General features: G+C 40.7%; 1 protein-coding gene across 11 annotated transcripts in view; it reads left to right on the top strand.

Moving 5' to 3' along the window:
* Positions 1 to 11172: 11172 nt before the first annotated feature.
* arhgap12a (Rho GTPase activating protein 12a) overlaps positions 11173 to 26496 on the top strand; it is a 51439-nt gene continuing 36115 nt past the window's right edge. For all 11 annotated transcript variants that reach the window (XM_072668376.1, XM_072668379.1, XM_072668382.1 and 8 more), the window contains exons 1-2: positions 11173 to 11376; positions 19367 to 20374. In XM_072668376.1, the coding sequence (XP_072524477.1) occupies positions 19481 to 20374 (894 nt within the window). In that variant the 5' untranslated portion in view covers positions 11173 to 11376; positions 19367 to 19480. The remainder of the gene's footprint in view (positions 11377 to 19366; positions 20375 to 26496) is intronic.

The raw sequence follows: 26496 nt of genomic DNA on the forward strand, positions 1-26496 counted from the left end.
TCAGTTTAATAAATCATACCCTCAGTTTAATAAATCATTCCCTCAGTTTAATAAATCATCCCTTCAGTTTAATAAATCATTCCCTCAGTTTAATAAATCATTCCCTCAGTTTAATAAATAATTCCCTCAATTTAATAAATCATACCCTCAGTTTAATAAATAATTCCCTCAATTTAATAAATCATACCCTCAGTTTAATAAATAATTCCCTCAATTTAATAAATCATTCCCTCAGTTTAATAAATCATTCCCTCAATTTAATAAATAATTCCCTCAGTTTAATAAATAATTCCCTCAGTTTAATAAATCATTCCCTCAATTTAATAAATCATCCCCTCAGTTTAATAAATCATTCCCTCAGTTTAATAAATCATTCCCTCAATTTAATAAATAATTCCCTCAATTTAATAAATCATTCCCTCAGTTTAATAAATCATTCCCTCAGTTTAATAAATCATACCCTCAGTTTAATAAATCATTCCCTCAGTTTAATAAATCATCCCTTCAGTTTAATAAATCATTCCCTCAGTTTAATAAATCATTCCCTCAGTTTAATAAATCATACCCTCAGTTTAATAAATCATTCCCTCAGTTTAATAAATCATCCCTTCAGTTTAATAAATAATTCCCTCAATTTAATAAATCATACCCTCAGTTTAATAAATAATTCCCTCAATTTAATAAATCATTCCCTCAGTTTAATAAATCATACCCTCAGTTTAATAAATCATTCCCTCAGTTTAATAAATCATTCCCTCAGTTTAATAAATCATACCCTCAGTTTAATAAATCATTCCCTCAGTTTAATAAATCATTCCCTCAATTTAATAAATCATTCCCTCAGTTTAATAAATAATTCCCTCAATTTAATAAATCATTCCCTCAGTTTAATAAATCATTCCCTCAATTTAATAAATAATTCCCTCAGTTTAATAAATCATTCCCTCAATTTAATAAATAATTCCCTCAGTTTAATAAATCATTCCCTCAATTTAATAAATCATCCCCTCAGTTTAATAAATCATTCCCTCAGTTTAATAAATCATTCCCTCAATTTAATAAATAATTCCCTCAGTTTAATAAATAATTCCCTCAATTTAATAAATCATTCCCTCAGTTTAATAAATCATTCCCTCAATTTAATAAATAATTCCCTCAGTTTAATAAATCATTCCCTCAATTTAATAAATCATCCCCACAGTTTAATAAATCATTCCCTCAATTTAATAAATCATCCCCTCAGTTTAATAAATCATCACCTCAGTTTAATAAATCATTCCCTCAATTTAATAAATAATTCCCTCAGTTTAATAAATCATTCCCTCAATTTAATAAATCATCCCCTCAGTTTAATAAATCATCACCTCAGTTTAATAAACCATTCCCTCAATTTAATAAATCATTCCCTCAGTTTAATAAATCATTCCCTCAGTTTAATAAATAATTCCCTCAATTTAATAAATCATTCCCTCAGTTTAATAAATCATTCCCTCAGTTTAATAAATAATTCCCTCAATTTAATAAATCATTCCCTCAATTTAATAAATCATTCCCTCAATTTAATAAATCATTCCCTCAATTAAATAAATCATTCCCACAACTTAACAATCCATTTTCTAATTTTCTAATAAATCACTTTCTTAATTAATTCCCTTAACAATCCATTTAACAAATCGTTTCCTTAGTTTTAACTAAAGCACTCTCTGAATTGAAGAAACAATTTATTAAACTGAGAGAACATTTTTAAATTGAGGGAACCATTTAAAAGGGGACACCAGCGAACTGACAACAGGGCCATGGGCACCCACAGCTCAATGTTGTGATCCATGGAGGCCCCAATTCACAACTTACAGGACTCAAATGATTTGCTTCTAATGTTTTAATGACAGATACCCAGTACACTTTCAGAGGTCTCGCAGAGTCCATACTATATACCACAGATAACATGCCCATGTGAGGCCTGTATAGGTAACCCAACAGACCAGAAGATTTTGTCCATGGGTTCCATGTTGGCCCCACATAAGACTGTCCATCAGGCTCAGTGATGGGACCAGGAGGGATTAAACATGGACCTCATCATGGTTGTACACTACTCATTGGGGCACAAGGAAGACCCATAGACAGGCAGTTCTAATGCTATGGCTGATTGGTGTAAACTGCTGTAAGTAGGTTGGTGCCAAAGTGAGGAACCATCAGAGCCTTTTAGGAGGGTTTCTGCATATTTTTGAACCAGCAAACAAAAATTGCCAGGATTTTTTTTCCATTTTTTTTCCCATCTGGGTAGATACAGTCAAGAAAGCTCTCACATTGTCCAGGGCGTTAGGAGCTGAACTGAAGGCCTAAAGCGTCACATTAACTTCTATAATAATCAATACTGGAAATAAAATTAACAGATAACATTCTGATTTTCAATTTAAGAAGAAATACGTCACTCTGGGTCCCCTAGCAGATGTTCCAGCTGTAGAGCATTATACTAAGCAGTTCGTAGAGTTGGAAAACAGCAGCGGAAAGGGGGTTTTAATTTATGTCACTAACTAAATGTAGTAGTCATGGTTCACCACTGTAAATCACTATCACTAAAATGACTAGAAATTAATATCAAAGCTCAAATACGTGCTAAATGTTATGGCTCCAATGATTTTCTGTTTAGTATGCTTTGTAATTGAGAATATATTGGTTTACCTATATGGACTGCTGGAAAATGTAGTTTTAGTGATGTTGAGTTAGAAGCAGGCATTAGTCATTTAATTATTGTATTAGAGAATTATAAAGGTTTTTATGAATTAAGAAGCCTTTCAGTATGCTTATTCAAATACAAAGACATCGTCTTGCACCACTAAAGTTATTCATTTATTAATTGACATAATAATGCTCAATATAATAAAGAAAAAGGCAGTCATATAGAAAATCCCTGCAGCTGCAAGCCTGTTTTTGTGATACAGACACCCATATTGAACTTTCCAACTGTTCTGGAACTCATGTACGCATTTCAGTCGGGAATATTTAGTAGTGTACCCCACAGTCTGTGTAGTTATTACAGCACTTTTGCTTTGAGTAAATCAATGTATCATCTCAATCCAAGCCATATAAATGAATGTATTATCTACAAATCAGTAGTACTGATTGTGTCTGTGGTAGAAAGAAGAACACTTTTGCCACCCAGGTTGAGAAGAAAGGGAGATTTATTCTTATACAATACTTGTGAAAATAATCCAGAGCTGAAACTGTATATACTTCCGTTTAGTTTAGTATCAAGTTCTAACTCACAGTCACCTTTACCCACTTTAAACTTTGGACAAATGCTACGTCCAATAAGGAAGCAGTGGTGGGAAAGAACAAAGTAGCCGACTGTACGTCTGCATTACTGTACCTATATTACTCTATAAAGACCTGCACTTGGCTGATTTACCCACTGTCACTGTTTATACATTTTCTACATACATGCAGACATAGTTCATGAACAATCAAGCTAAACAACATGACAATAATCACATTGGCATAAAAATCACATTAACACCAATCAGCCATAACATTAGTACTACCTGCCTAATTTGAGTAGGTCTCCTTTGTGTCACCACAGCAGATCTGACCTTTCGCGGTATGGACTTTACAAGATGTCTGAATGCATCCTGCGGTGTCTGGCTCCAAGACAGTAGCAGAAAATCCTTTAAGCCCTGTAAGTTGTGTGGTGGAGCCCCCATGGATCGCATCAGTGAGCCTTAGGTGCCCCTGACCCTGGCGTCGGTTCACTGTTTGTCCTTTCTTGGACCATTTTTGTTAGGTACTGACCACTGCATACCAGGAATACCCAACAGGACCTGCCTGATGTTTTGGAGTTGTTCTGTCGTCTACTCAAGGCCACCTTTGCCTGGATCAATCCTTTGCAATTACCTGGATTTCTGCACTGAGTATCAATAAAAGCAGTGCAGGCTAGAAAAAGTAAGTGAATCTCTGTCACTACAGGAATTGTCATTTTTTTAAAGCCTGAACTGCGGACGTTTAATCAGAGTGCACAAAAAGACACTGAGTAAATAATACAACTTAGTTTGGTTAGACTGTATGTGGGACTTAGATTATAAGGAGACTACATTTTATTAGTGACAAGACATCCAGTCTAGTCCAAAGGCTTCACTTACTTTTCTTGCAATTTCTTGTTGATTATGGTTGTAGATAAACTCTGCAGAGTGCTACATCACCAGGACCAGGATTGCTCACTAAGCTATTGAACACCGCCTCTATTAGGTATTATTTGGTTGGGATAACATTAAGTCTCCAAATGAGCTGATTAAAGGTCATAAAGCCAATTATTTCCTTACCAATGTAAAAACTATTGGATTACAATAAGAGTCATGATATTCAGAATATCGCCTTTTCCCACCATATATGATGCTATTATACAGTTTAGAGTTCTCAGTTTATTAATATTAAACAAAGTGCAAGCTGATCAAACATGATTCTTTAATAATCATGGACATGTTTATCCTCTGCATAGGTGAGCGGACCTAAGAGCTTGTTGCCAACAGCCAATGAACTGCATAATGCACTGTGCAGCTGTCGACCTATCACCTTTAATGTGCATCTCAACTCATCTACACAGTCACAGAGTTTTAACAAGGGTCTTGGATGTTTACCGGAGCATGATGGTGATGTTACACCTTTATCAAGAGGAATGTCGGCGACGGGCGTCATTTCTTACTGACCTTTGAGATTTGGCCTTAATGACTTCTGAGAAGCAGGTAAAGTATTTTATGTTGTCTTTAAGAAATTAAGAATTAGAAACACACTTTACAGCCATTCCACTGCAGTACAGTGGATTTCAACCTGGCAACATTTAACCAGTCATAGACACTAGTGAAGAAGGGCAGTGAGAGCACACAGCACCTCAGTGCCGTGTGAGGGTTGAGGGTTGAGGGTTAGATGCCTTGCTCAACAGCACCTCAGCCATGAACGTAGAGGTAGAGGAAGGTGCACCCACTACTTTCTGAAGGTCCATGGGATTGAACTGAAACCCCTCAGGCCCCAAGCCCACTTCTCCGAGCATTAGACCACAGCTGCCCCCATTCAAGTCATGTTTTAAACAACACAGATGCCCCCTTTTGGATGCATGCTGATTAACATCCACAGCGCAATCCCCCGAAATTGTTGACCCACCCTGGGCTTCAAATTACAACCTGAAGTGTGGGTGATCATGGGGCATTAATAAAAGCAGCAACAGGCAAATTGTTATTTATGAGCATAAGAGTTAAGAGTTAAGATTTGCATACTTCCAAAACAGCATGTATCTGGTGATGCTAAAGAATTAAAGACTTGTAGTGTCTGCAGAGACCATTCAGATTAATCAAGATCATAAGTGAACAGTGTGATGAGGGTCAGCTGATGGGACTTTATTGTGTGCTATTTCAAACATAATGGTGTCTTTATGAGCCAAGTACATTAGGTGCTCTCTCTCTCTCTCTCTCTTTCTCTCTCTCTCTCTCTCTCGCTCTCTCTCTCTCTCTCAACATGTAGGGAACTATGCCAAGCAGGGCCACAAATTAGCCCTCAATCAGAATACTTTGAAACAGTTGAGATGTCTAAATCTAAACTAATTTATATATAAAACTACATGTCCAAATACTTGTGGACTCCCCTTCTAATGAATGCATTCAGCTATTACAGATGTGCACATGAGCACACCCACCCCCTTTAGAGACGTACTGCCAATTGAAAAGGACTTCCTGGAGCAGATAAACATGAACCTATTGGCACCATGCCTAATGCCCAGCGTGGGGTAGGGTATAAAGCCCCCCCAGCACTGAACTGTGGAGCTGTGTTTTCTGGAATGCTTCATCCAGTGCTCTTGAATCTTGAAACTTTTCTGGACAATCCCCTCAGTCCCTCTGTGGCCTGTGCACCTTATCCTACCACATCTTCCCCTTCCAGACAATCTTTCAGCTTTCCAGACAACACTGCCATTTCAGCAATGACCTCCCGAGACTGTCTTGTGTCAGTGATCGTCTTCTGAAAAACTGTAAAGTCAGCAGTCTTCCCCATGATTGGGGTCACATGTGCTGGAATAGACTAAGAGATACTGAGATACTTGAGATACTGGATAGCTACCAGCTACACTGGTCAAAAGTAAAGCACTCGTATACATGAGCATGTGGAGAGGAGAAAGAGTGCACGCTGGCTGGGTTTTAGTCAGTGTGGGTGCTGAATCAGAAGCAGGAGGTGGGGCTTAAGCTAAGAAGGTACCTCTAGAAGAACCCAAGGGCAGAGAGCGGGAGGAACCGAGGGGAAAAGGAGAGAACCTTTTCACTAGAGAGATAGTGAGGAAATACAGTGAGGAGGAGGATCAGCAGAGCGAACTATTGGTCAAAGTGCTTAAGTCCCGCCTTCTCACCACCACTGTTTGTCTACATGTACCTACATCTACATCAACGATTGGTTAAAGTGCTTACGTCCCGTGAAAAAAGTAAAGCATTTTATTATCGTTATTTAATTTGAGCAGGAGGAACCGAGGGGGAAAAGAAGAGAACCTTTCCATTAGAGAGATAGTGAGGAAAGACAGTGAGGAAGAGGTTTAGCAGAGCGAGCTGAAGACCTAGCTTAGCTCAGGTCCAACACCTGGGTGTAGAGAGGACAAAGAGCTGAACAGCTGGACGATGAGGAACACAACAAATAAAGAGCTCAGGAAAGAGGCTGAACTAATTTAAGAGAGAGAGAGAGAGAGAGAGAGAGAGAGAGAGGCATCAGGGAGGAACCGAAAGCAGTAAAGAACAGAATGAGGGAGGGCAGCACATGAGGGAGTGACAGAGAGAAAAGAAAGAGAGTGAGGGAAGGACAGGAGTCGTTGAGAGGGCGCTTCTGGAAAGACAGAGGAAGATGATGGTGGGGTTTGTAGAGAAAGAGAGAGAGAGTGAGCAGGCAGCAGGAAGCAGGAAGAAGAGAAGCTGGTTGGACAGGTTCACTGATACTGTTGGAAGATGTAGGACAGGGTGAGCGGTGAGGAGATTTGAACCTGGCATGAAGTGACCGAGCGTCAGCCCAGCAAAGAAAGTTGTAGCATGGAAAAGTGTGCTTCAGATAGATTAGCCAGGCTCTAGACCTCCGGTGCTCGTTCTCATAAGTCTGCAGTGATAATGTGCCTTCTTCATGAACTTAGGGTCATAAAGGAGACCAAAACCTACCTCTACATTTAAATGATGAGAAATTTAACGAATGCAACATTTTAAGGCAACCAGGTTCTCTCATGAGGGCCCTTTGTGCTGTCTCTTATGCAGCCTGTGCCTCCACAAAGAGTTGGAAGTCTAATCTCTGGTCCTTTTGTGTTTATAACAGCCATGGTGATTCAGGAATAGGGTGAGCTGACATTCTCATTTTAGGATGTAAAAAATGCGTCTCGATTTCGAAACTGGTTAAATGAGAGCTAAATGAGACTTCGCTTTGATTTCACGTCCGTGTTTGTTTCTACAGTTGCCACAAATGATGTGTGTGGATTTATACAACTTTAAACAGGCCTGTTTAAGTCCCACCTTCTCACCACCACTATCTGTCTACATGTACCTGCATCTACATGCAGCCACTGGTCAACTGCTTAACTCCCACCTTCTCACCACCACTGATGGCCTAAATGTACCGGTATCTACATCAACGATTGGTCAAAGTGCTTACGCCCCACCTTCTCACCTCCACTATTTGTCTACATGTACCTACATCTACATCAACGATTGGTCAAAGTGCTTACGTCCCGTGGAAAAAGTAAAGCATTTTATTATCATTATTTAATTTGTGAGACATTCAAGTGAACTGAAAATAGATTATTCGATCATATAGGCTAGTAAAGACTATTTATCAGTTTTGATAAATGAGTGAATGGTAATGTATTAATATTCACTACCAACTATTTTTTGTATTTACAGATATATTTAACTCCCTTCTACCCTAACAAACACACACACACACACACACACACACACACACACACACACTGTGTGTGTCACTACCTAGTGTCTTATTTTCGAAAACCAAAATATGGTCATCCTGTTCAGGAATAGCACTTCTACTCCTGAGATGGTTTGTGAGAACAGCCCCTGAGTAAGAGCACTGGTGTGAGAGATTTGACTTGAGCACCATCTACTGGCAAACAACATAAGGGCATTAGTTAAGTAGTTTGTTAAGACCATGAAGCTGCTTTTTTTATGTATTCATGTTTTCAGGTTTGGAATACATTCAGGATGTATTCAGGTTTGTTTTGCAATGAAATTCTGTGATTTCACTAAATTAATATATTATATTAATAATATTTAATTTCATTAGATAATTTACTGTATGTACAGCAAATGAGTGATGGATACAGTCATGCCCGAAAGTATTCATACCCCTGTCAAAGTTTGACTTAAATTTACTTTTATTTAACCAGAAATTATATTTTTGCCTGGAAATGACACAGGCATCTCCCAGGAGATAACACGATGATGTACAAGAGGCATCATTGTGGGAAAAAATATTTCTCAGCTTTTATACACATTTGAACAAAAAGTGGCATGTCCAAAATTATTCATACCCTTCTCAATAATTAATAGAAAAGCCTTTATTGGCTATTACAGCAATCAAACGCTTCCTGTAATTGCTGACCAGCTTTTTGCATGTCTCCACTGGTATTTTTGCCCATTCATCTTTAGTGATGAGCTCCAACTCTTTGAGGTTCGAGGGTCTCCTTGCCATCACCCTGATCCTTAGCTCCCTCCACAGATTCTCAATTGGATTCAAGTCAGGACTCTGGCTGGGCCACTGCAAAACATTAATGTTTTTGTCTGCTAACCATTTCTTCACCACTTTGGCTGTGTGTTTTGGGTCGTTGTCGTGCTGAAATGTCCACCGGTTCCCAAGGCCAAGTTTCTCTGCAGACTGCCTGATGTTGTTGTTGAGAATCTTGATGTATTGCTCTTTTTTCATGGTGCCATTTACTGCGATCAAGTTCCCTGGTCCATTGGCTGAAAAACACCCCCAAAACATTAGGTTCCCACCACCATGTTTGACAGTGGGGATGGTGTTCTTAGGGTTGAAGGCTTCTCCTTTTTTACACCAAATGGTGCACACATCATTGTGGCCAAACAATTCAATTTTTGTTTCATCTGACCATAAAACAGAACACCAGAAGTCTTCTTCTTTGTCCAGATGAGCATTTGCAAAGGTCAAGCGGGCTTTTGTGTGCCTTTTCTGGAGAAGTGGTGTCCTCCTTGGCCTGCGTCCGTGGAACCCAGCAGTGTGCAGTGTCCGTTGAACTGTCTGCCTTGAGATGTCGCCACCAGCAGAGTCCAGATTCACCAGGATGGCCTTGGTGGTGATCCTTGGATTTTTCTTCACCTCTCTCACTATTCTCCTGGCCAGCACAGGTGTCACTTTTGGCTTCCGACCACATCTTCTGAGATTTTCCACAGTGCGGAACTTCTTGTATTTTTTAATAATACTTTGCACTGTAGCCACTGGAACTTGAAAACATTTTGATATGGCTTTATAGCCCTTTCCTGACTTGTGAGCGGCCACAATGCACAGCCGCAGGTCCTTAGTGAGCTCCTTTGTCTTAGCCATGACTGTCCACAAACCAACTGCAGAGAGCTGCTGTTTTTCTCCTGTTGAGTTGATTAAAACAGCTGTTCCCAATGAATCAGGGTAATTAGGATGCTTTAAAACAGCTTGGACTATTTGGAATGGTATAGAACTTTGGATTTTCCCATATACTGTGACAGTTTTCAAAGGGTATGAATAATTTTGGACATGCCACTTTTTGTTCAAATGTGTATAAAAGCTGAGAAATACTTTTTCCCACAATGATGCCTCTTGTACATCATAGTGTTATCTCCTGGGAGATGCCTGTGTCGTTTCAAGGCAAAAATATAACTTCTGGTTAAATAAAAGTAAATTTAAGTCAAACTTTGCCAGGGGTATGAATACTTTCGGGCATGACTGTATATATTTATATAATTTTGAGATCTGGGGGAAAAATAAGTTGTCCATGGGATTTACGCAAATCAGCCATAAAATTAAACTTCACCTGGCTAATATTGTGTAATTGGACAGTAAATAAAAACTAGTATTGTATACCTGTTCTACATTAAGCCATTTTAAGGTAATGAGTCATTATTTATGTGATACTAAGTCATTGTAAGATAAAATGTGATTTTTGAGAAGTATTATTATTATTGATGAATTGAGATTGCGTTACTAGCATTTATATGTCATTGTTTTGAGATGTCATTAATTAATCAGTCAAAATTGATATCAGTCAAATATTGAGAAAACAACTAATATGACTAATACTGAATCCACAAATTAACTGAAGCCATGACATAATATATTATGGTAACAAGGCAGCTAAATCACTAAGGTCGAGGCCACAGCATAATTATTATAATTATTGAGCTGCAAAATAAAATACTGATAAAATATGATACATATATATTTATCTATAAATATTTTGAAGCCAAAAAATAATATACTGAAGCCACATGATAATATATTGAGACCATAAAATAATAAATTGAAGCCCTTGGATAATATGCGGAGGCCACAAAATAATATGTTGAGGCCATGTGATAATAAATAAGATAAGATAAGATTTTCAGGCTACAAAATAATATAATAAGGCCATGAGATAATGTATATTGATGGCACAAAATAATGATATATTATAATTAATATATTGAGGCAACAAGTTAATATACTGAAGCAAACAAACAAAATACTACATAGGAGCCTCAAGATACTTTATATTGTATAAAATAATATATTAAAGAAATAAGATAATATGTTAAAGCCATGAAATATTATATTTAAGTCATAGCATTTTTTTTTAAGTGTAATGTTAACATTTTTGGCATGATGTGAACATGACAGCAGTAAGAATGGACCAATAGAAAAACTCCAACACTCCCCCCAAAATGTTTGTGTATAAATTATGAATATATATTATTATTATATTATATTATATTATTATATATTGTGGCCTCCATATATTTAAAATGTGGCCACTTAAAACTTAATGTGTGGCCTCCACATAATATCTTGTCATCCTAGGGTCTCTCAGCGTGGTCTTTCCCCTCAGTCAGCATACGATGGCGCTCAAACGTCAAAACTGGATCACTGGCTACTCTACATTCCGGTCGAGCGGGAGCGCGCCGCTGCGGGACCGCGCTCGGGAAAGGCCGTGCGTGGAGCGACGGAGGAGTGACTGCTGCGGGACTGCGGAAACTGGGGGCTTATAATTAGGATAATCTGTCGACCTGCCGTTCAAGAAACAACCTGTTAACGGGACGAGCGGCCGTAGTCTTTGCCTTTGTTGTTGTTGTTATTGGCTGGATATCCTCTCCTGGCTGGGAGGAAGGGAAAGTTCAGGTAAGTTACGAGCTCCTGGAAGTTCAGCTCCAGATTAGGAATGTCGCAGCTACGTCCCTTTAAAAAAATAAAGGGACACACGCAGGCCAGCCAGCCAGGTGGGATTGCGGGAGAAAAGGTTAGTTAGTGTGTTCTGGGTCGAAACTCGTAACGTTAGCGGTAATGCAACTCTGGTTTCTCTCCCGGAGGAATGAGAGAGAACCTGTTCCATCATGTCCGAGCTGAGCTGAGCAGAGCTGAGCTGAGCTGAGCTGAGGACGTATTAGCTTCATGTCTTGCAGGCAGAGGTGGCGAATCCAGGTCCAGAAAGTCTACATCTAGTAATCCAGTCCAGGATTGCGCTCCAACTGCCTGGGCACCTGAGCTGTAGCTTAATCCATTGAGAGTTGATTAAAAAAAATACTCTATACACAAGATCTTCTCTGAGAGTACAGATCCACCAGATCTAATCCACAAAACCTGACCTGGAAGTCGAAATCCACTCCGGGATTTTGTTCCAACTGCCTGGGCAGCGCTGCTGCAGCTCAGCTGCAGCAGCGCTGCCCAGGCAGTTGGAACAAAATCCCGGAGTTGGATTCCGGACTTTCTGGACCTGGATTCGCCACCGTTGCTCCCAGGTAGCTAATTTAGTCATTTTGTTAATATTTTCTCCTTTAAAAGAATCACAACCACTAAACTAAGCAGCTCGTTTGCGTTTCTCCTCACCAGAAAGCCTGTCAGAAGTGTCAGACCAAACTTTTGGCCAGGTTAGCCAGCCAGCTAGCACTGAGTGAGCTGGACAGGTAAGGTAGTAGCTAGGTAGGTATTGCTAGTGCTAGGTAAGGTAAAGTAAGTTAGCTTAGCTAGTGCTAGCTATAACTTCTCCAAGACGAAATCCCTTCCTGGCTCAGATTACGAGCAGGAAATCATTTTTGCAGTACAGTTTAAACACTCGTTTTCTTTCCCATGGCAAAAACAAATGGCTTTTGGAGGAAGTTCAACCCTAACCCTTGGATTTTGGACGTAACAGCTGGCTAGCTAGCTATAGCTAGCTAGCTACCTAGCTTGGACCCCAGTCCATGATTTACACACCCTTTAGCGAGCCACTTAGTCTTGTTTATTCTGGAAGTGAGCAGCCAAGGCCAGCTTATCTGAGGAATAGCTGGACACAATAATGATTTATAAAAAGTTATTTGTTTTTTAAGTGTCCTGTAGACGTTTTAAGAGGTCAGAGGAACGAAGAGTCTAATGTTTTGGCTCTGTAAATGGAGTCAGGATAGCTGTAGTGTTGGTTTTAATAACAGTGGTTCAAGTGAATGGGATGGTTGACTGAAAATTCAAATTTACACAAATGTCCCTTTAGTTTGCCCATGCGGTTCATGAGTGTGGTGTGTGGTGTCTAAAGCTTGCTTATTTGTTTCTGCGCTGGAGCTGCAAAGCTACTGTAGATAACAAGAACAAGGCCTTAAGTATTATCTATGAATAAACTCCTCTGCTGTGTTTTCCTCACTGTGTTCAACACCCTGACGCCAGCCTACAAAGCCCAGAATGACCCAGCCCCTCCGTACTTGATGGCAGAGGTCAAAAGCTGATCAGTACCAAGAGCCCTTCGAGCTCCAAGAATGGCTCTGCTTGACCCGCCGGCCTTTAAGATCCACAAAAGACAAGCGTCCAGGCGTTTTTTTTTTCTGTCCTGGCACAGAAGTGGTGGGACGAACTTCTCCTGAGAGTCCCTCGCCGTCTTCAAACGCAGACTGAAGACCCACCTCTTCTAAGAGGACCTGGGTGAAGTGTAGTGTCGAGTATTGTGGTCTCCATACTGACTTTTGGGTTTAGTAGTGTCTAAGCTTAGAGGTAACTTTTGGATCCTAGCCTTCGCAGACTAGCTAAGGGTGTTTTTCTGAGTAAACAGTGAAGCACTGTTGTAAGTCGCTCTGGATAAAGGTGTCTGCTGAATGCCTTAAATGTAGAGCTGGGCAATATGATGATATTTTATCATATTGTGATAAATTTAGTTATCGTGATACACAATCTGCTTGGAGGATAGTGTTAGTGCTTAATAAACACTGATCAGCTGCAGGTTTCGTTACTAACAGTGTAATTAGACTGGTTTAATTAGACGAAGAGCAGCAGACGTTGAATAAAATCACTGTATTCAGTACAGGAGAGGATCTGAATAGTAGTTTATAAGAATCTGTCGCTACTGATGTATTTAGTCTGTCATCACATGTATTGTGATAAATATTGTTTATCGTGAAAGAAGGCTTTAAATATCGTGATAAAGTGTTTGTTTGTTTTTTACCAGATCGCCCAGCCCTACTTCGATGTAATATAAATGTAATTATTTGTCCAAAATACCTTACAATCTACAGAATAGAGTCAGGTAAAATTACAGTTATTAATTTGAATGTTCAAATCCTAAGGAAAGTAACTCACCAAAATAGGTCAGGAGACAGTGAGTCAGTATTCTCACATAGTAAATTAAAATCTTAAGAAACGTAGTCATTCTTTTCATGCAAAATGTCCACATTTTGAGAAAGTTAGTCATTGTTTTGAGAATAAAATGTTAATTCTCTACATGACCGGAATGAGCTTCCATTAGTGAGGACGGTGATGATGTTCTGCGTGTCACTTTGTGATTTTGTGAAACTTGAGTTCACACAGTTGTTTACACTGAATCTCAGTATTTGATTAAGAAGTGGGGCAGTAAAGGTTTTGGCTCTCCTAAAAGTTGGGGTGCACTCGATTGGCAGATCGATTATGTTTTGGTTAAGAGGACGCATTAGTTTAGATTTTTCAGTCAACCATTTCATAAGTCTTCCTTGGGCTCTTCAATGGTGATATCTGAAATGGAGCACTTTCACAAGTGTTTTAGCAGTTTTTAATGAAGACGCCTGCTTTGCACAACTTTTGCTTCAGGTTTATACACAGTGATATTCTGTTAACACCTGTGATTCAGGTGCACCTGTGATTTTACTTCTTTAAAACCACTTGGATTAGCCTCTGGATGTTTGTCTGATTTCTGCTGTTTTTGCCCATGGCACCAAATCCATGCAGGGAATACACTCCTGCCACATTTTCGCTCTTGAGTTATGGCTGGTTAGAAATGAAACAAGTGCAGAAACGACCTGTCGGCAGAAATGCAGCTTGCTTTGGTTTTAAAATAGCACTGGACATCACATTCTAATAGGCTAATCCACACACTCTGCAAAAAACAGATCGTGGCACATTCGCTACACTATAAAATAGCTGTTTAACACCAGTAGTCGAAAAAGGTGGAGCTGGGAGGTGAATGATCGGGGAGGTGTTAAACACTCATTATTATGAGACATTAAACACACTATAAAATGGTCATCAAAGAAGCTGGCTACCGGAGGCTCTGTCACTATGATCCGAGGTTGTGAGTTCGAATCCCGAGACGTGGCGCTTTGCCGTCAGCAGCCAGAGTCTCTCCATTTTCTCTCGGCACTCTCTCCCCCTCATCACTCTTAAGCTGGCCGGTTGACTGGCATCTGTTAGCTGGTTCGGTGGAGCTGGGGACCCAGCGCTTTCCTCCGAGCATGTCCGGCAATGGTTGAAAAGAGGTGGAGGCTTGCTTTGCATAAATCGGAGGAGGCATGTGTTAAGTCTTTACCCTCCTACTGATGGGAGAGAGTTCTGTACGGGTGGGTTAATAGCAAAGTGGGCAATACCAATTTGGGGGGAAAAATGAAAAAATATGACAAACCAGAGCGAATAAGAAACTAGACTGGGACATCCAGAAACATTTTCTATTAATATGTACAGGTAAATGTAGAAATGTCCCATAACAGCAGGCTATAATGCTCAAATTACCAGAACCCTCCTTACCCCACAGGAAGAAATGCACAGCTAACATCCCCACATCTCACAGAGCAAGTGGGTGGCTTCTTCAGCCTAGATTTCTTCTTCCCCACTCTGATATCCCCCTAATACCAAAATTCCATTCCATACAGATGGGCCATCTCTAGTGGTAATGGTCTACTTTGTCCAAAATAAGTGATAACATTGTAATAAAGTCATCAGGTGTTGAATGTTAAGAAACTGAATAGACTGAAGTGTGTATATACCCCAGTATCTACAGGTGCCTGACTGTTCCCATGCCTACTTACAAGCTTAAGTGTGTGTGTGTGTGTGTGTGTGTGTGTGTAAGTGTGTGTGTGTGTGTGTGTGTGTGTGTGTGTGATGGTGCCAAAATATCTGACAGTCTTTTTGGTTGTTTTGTGTGCATGTGTGAGAGAGAGTGAGTGTGAAGGGGACTAGAAAGGCTGATAGTGTGGGAGGAATGATCACAGCAAGTCGAGAAAGATGTGTGTGTGTGTGTGTTTCAGATGTGTCATTTATGGACAAATCACCGACCTGACACAAGTGCTTATTGTGCAATGAACTCCTAACAGAATCCTGTCAGAAAGAATGTACTACGACATCAAAGAAATATGAGAGCAATGAGTGTGTGTATGTGAGAGAGAGAGAGAGAGAGAGAGAGGTGGAAATAAAGAGACCAAAGTGTATTTGTTCTGTGAGGACTTGCAGAACAGGGCAGAGAGGCAGAGTGTGTACAGGTACTCATGTACACTGGTACTGGTGTTGTCACAATATTGGAATTTCCAGTTTCAATACAGTAATCTAAAAAAGTATATACGCCGATCAGCCATAACATTAGTACCACTGATGGGTGACGAAAAACATTGATTAGCTTCATCTACAGCAGCATCTGTCAAGGGGTAGGATATATTAGGCAGAAAGTGAACAGTCAGGTCTTGAAGATGATGTGTTAAAAGCAGGACAAAAGGGAAAGCATAAGAATCAGACCCACTTCGACAAGGACTCAAGTGTGATGACTAGAAGACTGGGTCAGAACACCACGAAAGGATGGCTAGTGAACCAGTGACCGGGTCAAGTCCACTTAAGGCTCACTGATGCCATCCACCTAAGTTATAAAAACGAGCGCATGTATATGGACGGTGTCTGAGACTAAAAATCTGGCTGACCAATCAGATCTGGCTGACCAACCATTGCTGCTGATGCTGCTGCTGCTACTCGAGGAACCCATCTCTTATTCCCAGAGATGTCAGAGTGTTTAGACAAAGTGGCATTGAACTTAGTGTGAAAGGGCCTTTTTTTTAGGACTTATAGGATCTGGGGTTCCAGATACTACAGGACGTCTTCAGAGTCCATGCCTCGAGTGGCCAGATCTGTTGCGGCGGCACAAGTGGGACCTACTCCGTATTAGGCAGGTGGTATTAATGTTATGGCTGATCCGTGTCTGGATTCAATAGCATTTTTGAATCCACAGAAATAGACAATCTCTATATGTCTCACCGTGAGCCTGAACGCATCAAACCACTTTATTTGAAATAAACAGTCAATACCTAGAACAGTGCATTTCCTGAAGGAAGCACAGAATGGTTGACCGGCTTAAGTGGTTCCCATTTCCAGGCACTTGCTGGCCTGTTGCTACATGGTCACTAGGGTTAAAACTAGCAAATGGTAGCTGTGGGTTGCTATGGTGTTGGTACATGGGTGCAATGGTGTTGCTAGATGGTTGCTATGGTGTTGCGTAGTGGTGTGGAGGTGGGTCATGGCTTTTTGTTAGTATTGATATTTTAACTCTAACTGAACTACGTTTGTCTCTTCGTAACACTTCGAGAACACGAGTGCTTTGGGAGTCTGTTCTGATGCAGTATTGCTGCTGTTGATGAGATATGAGAATGTCATCCATTGCTTATCTGTCGGGTGATTCAGGAGGAGAGCGAAATCAGATCTAAAAAAATCTGATGACTAATTCTCCTCCTGAGGGATGACGGGAGCGTACGTTTGAGTCATTGTGTTGGACGTTTCTCTCCTGTTATGTGCTGGACACATTATGCTAATGTTTCTGAGTGAATTAGGTAGTGCAATATTTTAGTTGGCTTGCATTAAGACTACGGCTTAATTAGGGTTGCAACACATGGTTATTTTTAGTATGGTGAAATAATCAGTTAGAATTTCAACAAATCCAGTCATCTAAAAGCACAGTCAAAAGTAACCTGGGCAGTGGGTTAAAGTGTGTGGCCTTTTTTTCATAGTTTTGTTTATTATTACTTTTTATACATTGTTTTTAGTTTAAATGCATTCCCTTCTTTCACATAATTATTAATAACTCTATAAGTCATTGTAAGATTATGAAGGTTATAAACCTACTTCACTAGAAGGTGTATTGATATTAGAGCTTGGCAATATGGCGATACTTTATTGTATACAATATGCTTTATAGATATCAAGGAAGAATACAGATCAGCTGCAAGTTTTTTATTACCAAAAGTATAATTACACTGGTTTAATTAGATGAAGTGCAGCAGATGTTGAATAAAATGACTGTATTTGTCCTTTCAGATCTGTCGTCGTAAAGAATTGGGATTTTTGTATTATTATTATTATTTATTTATTTTATCATCAAAATGTTTAATCCATTCCCTCAAAACATGCACTATGGATGCATCTGTTCATTATAATTTTATTATTATTAGAATTTATTAAATGAACTAAACATAAATATTGGGTATCTTATGTTAAAAAATGTGCTGATGGAATAGTGATTTTTTTGATTGAGCCAGGAAGTACAGCTTTGTGTGGTCCAGACACATAAAACAAGATGCAAGACTAAACAAAGAGAACCTAACCAAGCCAAAAATAATAATAATTAAGGTGTAAATCTGTACAATTTTTAAATCACTGGTATCGACAAAAAATAATTGTCCCTTTAATTACTAAAACATGAACCAAATGTAATAAATAATGATATTCAGCTAATTGAACACCAGCCAGTCTTTGAGGCGGTCTGCCCTGTGGAATGTAGAGTAATGTAATGTAGTCACCACAAAGTTTTTACAAGAAGACCATAATTGAAAGAAAATGCAGAAGAGCTGGAAAAAAAACATGTTGAAACGCATCAGTCCAGGTAGAGATGAAAGCACAGCTCTGAGGTTCTGGAACAGGAGTTAATCCCTAGTTCTGTTCCTGCAGCATTTAGCTCTAACCTTGATCTAAGGCACGTGATCCAGGGACCTTCTGAACTCTCCAGGGTGATCTCTAGAGTGATGTCCATTATCTAGAACATTGTGAACATTTGGTGAATCTCTTAGGAGTGCCACAATGTCCCGGTAGCACAGCAGAAGATTATCTGTGAGGGCGCCAATAGTTCCAGAAGAACATTGAATGTACGTCGGTTCTCTCTAGCCTCACATAAGGTCAACGTTTATGTGCAAAGGTAGCTCACATTGTACGGCAGAGAGGCAAAGAACACTGCTTACCAAAAGAAACGTCATTGCTTATTATCCTTTGGGGAAAATAGCCAGAAGTTTGACATTATGACCAATTCCTTTATATCTTTTAGGCGAACACTGCATTTTACAGAGTAGTGTTGATGATATGCTGTCTGAGGGAACCATGGATTCTGTTCTGTACCAGAGAATTCTGTCTGTGAGCTGAAGCTGAAACGGGTTATGCTGCAAGACGATGATCCAAAATAGAGAAGGAAACGTTTGTATGTCTGAAAGGCTGTAAAGAAACAATTTTTTCCCCAAGTGGACTAATTAAAGTCCTGACTTGAAACCAGTGGAAAAACTGTGGCATGACCTCAAACAAACAGGAAATCTACCCGTACATATCTTAATTAACGTAGTTCAGCAAAGAATGGTGAGCTCAGATTTCTTTCTGACAGTGTGAAAGGTGAAGATTTCAGATTACAGGAAGTGTTCTTTGCACTTACCGCGTGACAGGCTGTTCATTTTAAAGTGGAAATAACTTTTTGAAGGGGGTCTAATACATTTTGATTAGAGCCCTTTTGGTTTGATACATATGATTAACATCAGGGAAACTCAGGAACCGTATGCAGCTTAACTGGAATGTGCTGCATTCTGTGAAATGACTGTATTCATTAGGTTTGACTGTTGTATAAATAACAGCAGGGGTTCTGCCGATCAGACTAACAGCCTCTCTCTCTCCTTTGCAGATGCATTTGTATTGATCCCTGTTTTGTCCCAAGAATGCTTCCGAAGCTTCTCACCTTCTGCTCGCCTTCGTCTTGCTGACATCAACCTCTGACAGTCAGATCTCCAAGGCAGCGATGGCAGACCGCTGTGACCTTGCGGTCGCTCCGGGTCAGCTGTACATTGAGGTGGAGTATGACTACGAGTACAAGTTCAAAGATCGCATGATCGCCATCAAGCAGGGAGAGCGTTACCAGCTGGTGAAAAAGACCAATGAAGACTGGTGGCAGGTGCGCAAGGAGGAGGGCAGCAAGGCCTTTTACGTCCCTGCCCAGTATGTTCGCGAAGTGCGGCGGGCACTCATGCCACCCCCCAAACCTCTCCCACACAGTGGCGTGGGGGTGGGCACCAGAGGGGGATCCTTAAAGAGCCGTCCATCTGTCCTAGAGTTCAAACAGTCTGATGAGAATTTGAACAAACGACCTCCTGCTCTTTTGCCCACTACTGGACAACTGGTGGCACTGCAGCCACCCAAAGAGGGTAAGGACAGCCCAAAAAGCCCTGTCCGTCCGGGGCAGCACGTTTCCCCAAACGCAAAATACAGCTCTCTGCCTCGAATCCCTCGGCCTGAGTCCCCCCTGGGACTCAGAGCACCTTTGGATTTGGATGGAGAGAGTGATAGAGAGGCAGAGAAAACAGGGGAGGGTGAGAAGGAGAGAAGGAGAGAAGGAGGGCGGGATAGAAATGAAGAAAGGGCCGGGAATGGAGAGAGGGAGAAGAGGAAAGAAGGAGAGCGGGTGGAGGACGGGGACAAGGAGAAGAGGAAAGATGGAGAGAGGACAGGGGATGGAGACAAGGAGAAAAAGAGAGAAGGCGAGAGGGCGACGGATGGAGAGAGGGAGAAAAAGCGGGACGGAGTACGGGACAGGAATGCTGCTAGTGTAGAATTTTCCCGAGAGGCACCTGAGAGAAATCGGAATGACTCTGAATCCGGGGACGAGCTCAGCAGCAGTTCTACGGAACAGTTACAGGTAGGGGGTCTTTTTTTTTTTTTTTAACAAGTCTTTTTAACCCCACGCTTTTCAACTTCTATGCAGGAGTCACGTTGTTCTGCATTTCACTCACGTTTTTCCGGGTTAAACTAAAAGTTTAAGCGACAACTTTTAGTGGCCTTCAGCTATTTCAAGGAATGTTTTGTTGGCAAACCAAATGTACACAGTCTTCCATATACCCCAAAAAACCTGTTGTTCCCAGTATTAAGATGTTCCCAGTGACATTCTGTTGTAATTAATAACGTGCCTTAAACCAGAGCCCTGCATAGGCCCAGCACTCCTTATCCAGCTCACCTGCAAATGATCAAGCCTGTTGTAAGCTTCAGAGGTGTTCAGGGTAGAGAATGTCTAATGAGAGTCTACAGGACTTGAGGGGTTGAGAACCATTGCCCTGCAGTTTGAGCTGGTTAAGATGGTTGTGGGCTTCTAGTGTTTGGTAGCTATGTTGGCCTCAAAGCTCCAGTTTAAAACTACAAAAGCAAAATTGTAACTTCAAAAATGTCTTTACCGATCAACTACGTCTGGGGCGTGAACCAAATTCTGTAAATTAGATTTTCCCAGAACTGTTCCTGTAATAAGTGAGTGCTGCTATGTATGTCTACATGGCAGATTAGTCCTCCACAGGACTTGTTTTGGGACAGGGTGTAACACACTCACTCTCTCTCTCTCTCTCTCTCTCTCTCTCTCTCTCTCTCTCTCGTTCTTTGTTTCTTTCTTTCTCTCCCGAGTGTTTTCTGGTTTTGCCTTTGTTCGTGTGTCTGTGCAGAAACAGAAGACTTCACTGAAAAAAAGTTCTTTCTCACACTCATGAATGAATATATATTCATTCAGTTTTGCAGCACTTTGCAGAACAGCTATATAAGAATATATTCATATAAATACATAAAATGCCAGTGGTCTGCAGTGAGCTAAATTTGTAATGATCTAACAGTGCAGTTAAATTATTGGTTTAGAGCAGCATGATGGTATTAGGGCTAGTGTGGGTTTCCTCTAGGTGTTTTCCAGTTTTAACAGTTTTAACCTTAGGCCATTATCAGACTAACAATTATTGATTGCAAAATTCTACAACTAGTGTGATCCAAATTCACCAACGTACTTTGTCAAATGGTCATGTATTCATTTTACCTGTTCTTTGACTTGTGATGATAATGGAATCCTTTTTTTCCCTTTTATAAAAAGATCCATTCAAAAGGTTTCTAACAATGCACACCAGGCAAAAATAAATAAATAAAAACACTTAAGCATCCAAATGATTAGTTTAGTTGTCCCGGTTCTGTAAACAAACATTGGACAAGCAACTATTAAAACTGTTGAATTGTAGCCTAAAGATTTATACTAGGTTACAATTCAGGTATACTACCGTATTTTTTTTTTGTATGCCAAAGATGTGACGAGTGGATGGGATCTAGGGATCTAGAGTCTGATTATTGTGTTCTGCCTGTGAGTAAAGTAAGCATTATCTGCCTTATTGTGTATGTGGACAATAACTAGATGGTTCTAAAAAAACTTCAGTATTTGGAGAATGTTTCTGTTCATAAATGGAAACAGTAATAAACAGAAATTGTGAATGTAGTCTGTGGGTTCTATGTTTGAAGCCACCAGCCTAGTGTTAGCGTTTAGTTGCTCCAGAGGCTCAGGATAACCACATTGATCCTTGGTTGGGTCAGCTTGCATTAACCTATAGCTTTTTTAGACTCTCTTGCATATTCCATATTTCCATGAGTAGCTGTTGCGTTTAGCCTCAGAGCTTTCCTTAGTGGGCTGGATGTATATACGTTTTGGAGGTGTTGATTAAAATCAAGACTGGTCCGGCTTTAGGGTTTTGAAATTGACCCGTTTTACAGCCTTGTTTCATGTGTTTTATATGAAGATGGCTTTTAAAAGAAGGCACAACAGTGTTTGAGGTCTGTATGTCATTTCAGCGTACCAAATAACTCATTATTCGGCTGTGCCCAGGTGAATCCACTGTAGATCACCTTAAACCTTGCTCTGTTTCTGTTCGCCTATTTGAGATGATGCTTGGTTGGTAAGGCGTACAAAGCCAGCATCTCTCTTCACAACTGTGTGATGGTGTTTAAGGGCAGCAGCATCTAGTGACATAATTTGATGTCTGGATTTCTAGTTTTCTTTCTTTTGTAGAAAAACACTGGTATATATTTTCATATTTTACACAGTAATAATCCTAAAAGCTGGAACTTGTTTCTTCCTTCATTTCTTAAGAAATGCTGAACAGCATAGAACAGAATTCCTGGTGTCATCTTACAAGATTGCGGAAGACGATTTCTTGGAATTGCACACAACAAAGATTTTGAAGTTAGCCTGTGTGAATGGAATGTAAATAAATTTGGACGTTATCCAGAAATGAGATCCAATGAGATTTTTACCTTGTTCTCCCATTGTGGTAAATTAACCCCATTAACTGTCTGTTAACCCACTTGTTGCAACTCCCATAGCACTAGCAATGCTCCTGAAGCTAGGAGGGTAAAGACCTAACACATCTCCTTCAAAGCCAGCCACCACCTCTGTTCGAACTCCTAGCCGGGCGGCCAACATGCTCGGAGGAAAGTACCAGGTCCTCAGCTCCACCGCACCAGCAAACAGACACCTGTGCTGTGCTGGCCAACATCCCTTAAGTGTAAAGAGGGAAATGAGAGATCGCCATCTACCTGCCTGGAGAGCGCATGGCCAATTGTGCTCTCTCGTGCTCCATAGTGGTAGTGTTTTAGACTGCAGGTCGTGTTCAACCTCTGTGCCTCTGTGCTTTTTTTTCTGTTCTCAAAGCAGCAACGGTTAGCTTTCTTTTCTTTCCTTTTAATTATGCTGTGTGTGGGCAGAGGTGCTGACAGGAATTTACAGCCCTCAAGACCTGTTCAAGTGCTGCTGCTGCTTTTCGCTTTTGCTTACTTTATTTAACTACACAACCTGATTGTGTTCAACATTTAATTACCATGGGGCTTGAGGAGAACAAGGCAGAAGCTAAACCTCATTCTTGCATTGAAAAGTGATTTGAGAGTTGCCAATAGAATAGGACGCTCTGCAGCAGATGAACGTGAACCTGTTGGTAGAGGGGTATAAAGCCCCCCAGCATGGAGCTGTGGAGCAGTGGAACGGTGTTCTCTGGAATGATTGATGGTGCTCCATCCAGTACCTTTGGGATGAGTTGGGCATGAGGTGGGGGGATGATCATCCAAATCACTAATGCTCTTGTTTCAAATGCAATCAAATCCTCTCAACATTGCTTCAAGATCTAAGAGAAAGCCTTGTATGATAGTCATTCCAACAGAAGCAGGATAAACTGCTGCACTTCATCTAATTAAACTAACTAATTACATTCTCTCTAATGAAAGAATGATATCTACAGTATGCTCAGGAAAGCATGTTATTATGTTCATTTTAATCACATTTATGATAAAATATTGTCATATTGCTCAGTTCTACATTGCATGCACGATTCAATATAGCCAAAGGAATAGTCTGGTTGAGTACTTGTGCAGCAGGTCCATATTAAAGGCCCTGTGCTGAACCTTACACCGTACCCTGGTGTGCACTTGGTGCTGTGAACAACTGTGATTGGTCCTCTTGGTAGTATCATATTTTCTGTATTAGGCAGCCAGGGTAATTGTTTTTGCTCAGCAGTAAGTGTACAACAATATATGCATAAAACACATCCAGTGGTCACTAATCAGCGTATTTTGTTTATCTGTAAAGTTGTTGATGGGTTTGAAAGTTACTGTAGGTTAGATGAAAACAGTGTGCAGTTCCATCAGCAGCTCACCTGGATTACTTTAATGAAGAACTGATTAGATAAACAACGTGTTGAATGGAAACTGTAAATACTGGCCTTCCTGGGGAAGAGCTTAAGCTTAGGACTGTCCTGATCTGATCTAGTGTATCGGGATCAGGGTCCATCCAGGCATGTTGTAATCGTTCGGGTCTTAGCTGTCTTAAGCCTGATCGAGTTTCAATCCTGGTTTTACCACAACACTCTGGCGTCCTCAAGGCACCTTAAACGGATGCTATTCTGTGCCATCCTATGTTAAAATAACAACATATTCACCTGCAAGGAAAGATAATATTGATCTGACCTGGAGATAAAAATTTGGATCAGCTCTTAAGGTACTTGGATCGAATTGAGGGCAAAACGAGTGGGTTGAGACCTAGACAGAGTTGTCAATCGGAGATCAGAAGGCATTTTTCCTTTAACTGGCGGCTTTGAGTAAAAGCAAGGGGGAAATCATTGTGGGCAGGTTATGATTTTATCCATTGTGCATTTCAAGACAAACTTAGAGTTTACCATAGAAGAGTACTAGACTCTTGTTACACCACATCGGCACCTGTGCTGCATTGGAGGTTCAAACAACAGTACGCAAGTACAAGTCTCAAGTTTTTGAGAGTCATAGGCACTGGAAGAAGACACAAGCTCTAACTTCGAACGGTTTGAACAACCCAAGAACCGGTGAGGCACAAGCAAAGGTGGTCATGGAATGGATAAGGTTAGGTTAACATTAAGCTTTTCAAGTCAAGGCCAGTCTGAAATGCTGGTCTATGAACTCTCCAGTTAATCAGAGAGGTAAAATCTCCAACCAGTATTTTGCTGATGGCTTTTAAAAGCATCTTGTCATAGTGCAACTTGCTAGGGAACATTTAACCAGATGTTAGGTGGTCTGTATGTAGAAGTCTGATTGTTTTGTCTATTGAAGTCCTATGTTGTCACTCATTCTCCCGCCCGGTGCAAATTCCCAATTCCGAGATCCAAATTCCAAAATCCGGAACTCATCTTATTGCCATGATGAGTGCAAGTAAACTTCCTACTACAACTGTATGTGATCTGAAGCTAATGTTGGAAAGGGCAGGTAAGGACTAATCCAGCTTATTCTGGTCAGCAAGTTTATGGTGGTGAACCATCACCGAACTTGTCAGAGAGTTTCTGTGGCTTTTTAAAAGGGAAATGTAATGCTGGTCGTCCTTGAATGATTTCCTGCTCTTACCCTCTCCCTACACTCATATCATTAGCTAACAAGGTACAAGGTGTGTCCTGTCTGTGTGTGTGTACACACATGTGATCGCACAGTGGGAGATCAAAGGTTGGTCACAAAGGAGCAGTTGGTGTGTGGACTGCAGTCTTCCCTCCCTACCTCTCTCTGTCCCTCCTTCCTTCTCTGTCCTCTCTGTCTCTCCCTTTCTCCCGTTCTCTATTCTTTTCTCCGTTCTCCTACTTCCTCTATTTCTTTCCAGTTCCCTTTCTTTCTCTCTCTCTCTCTCTCTCTCTCTCTCTCTCTCTCTCTCTCTCTCTCTCTCTCTCTCTCTCTCTCTCACCCTGAGAACACTTTGTCTCTCTCTCTCTCACACACACAGACAATCATAAAAGAACAATAGCATCACCTCGGGTGAACGTTCATTATATTAACGATGGTAGGAATCAGAGACTGTCCTCCCCTCTCCTCCACCCATCTTATTGTCATCTTCTTCATCCTCTTCCTATATTCTTTTTTGACTTCGTCTTTGTCTTCTCAATCTGCGTTTGTGTGTTTGTGTACTATTCTTTCGGGAATAGTAGAATAGTGCCTACTGTTTTGTGAAGATTTGTTTAATCCCCCTGAAAGAGGGGGGGGGGGGTGTATGCACTAGAGTGTGTGTGTGAGTGAGTGTTTGGGTGAGAATATTAAGGATGATTTGACAGTTGAAGGGGAGGGGTAATGAGCAAGTGTCACGCAGAATGTGCATATATATGCGTGTGTGTGTGTGTGTTGGGAAGAGAGGGAGGGAGGGAGAGAGAGAGCGAGAGAGAAGCACGGCTGTATATAGAGCTGTGTATTCAGTATTTGAGCAGAGTCAGTGGAGGCTGCTCTTCTGTATTGGATATACTGCACAGAACAGCACTGCAGTAGCAGCATGTACCCGGAGGAACTGGTAAGACACACACACACACACACCCACCCACACACACACACACACGCTGCAATCATGCACACTCTGCTCCAGGATTGCGATCCAGAGGCTGCTAAACGCTATTGCTAGGAATGCGCACTGGGACACCTAGACGCACTGAGACAAAAACTTACTCTGACAGACTCTGGACAGACGTGACTGCGTGACTCGGA

Source organism: Salminus brasiliensis, chromosome 23 (assembly GCF_030463535.1).
Source record: "Salminus brasiliensis chromosome 23, fSalBra1.hap2, whole genome shotgun sequence".
NCBI classification, from domain to species: Eukaryota; Metazoa; Chordata; class Actinopteri; order Characiformes; family Bryconidae; genus Salminus; species Salminus brasiliensis.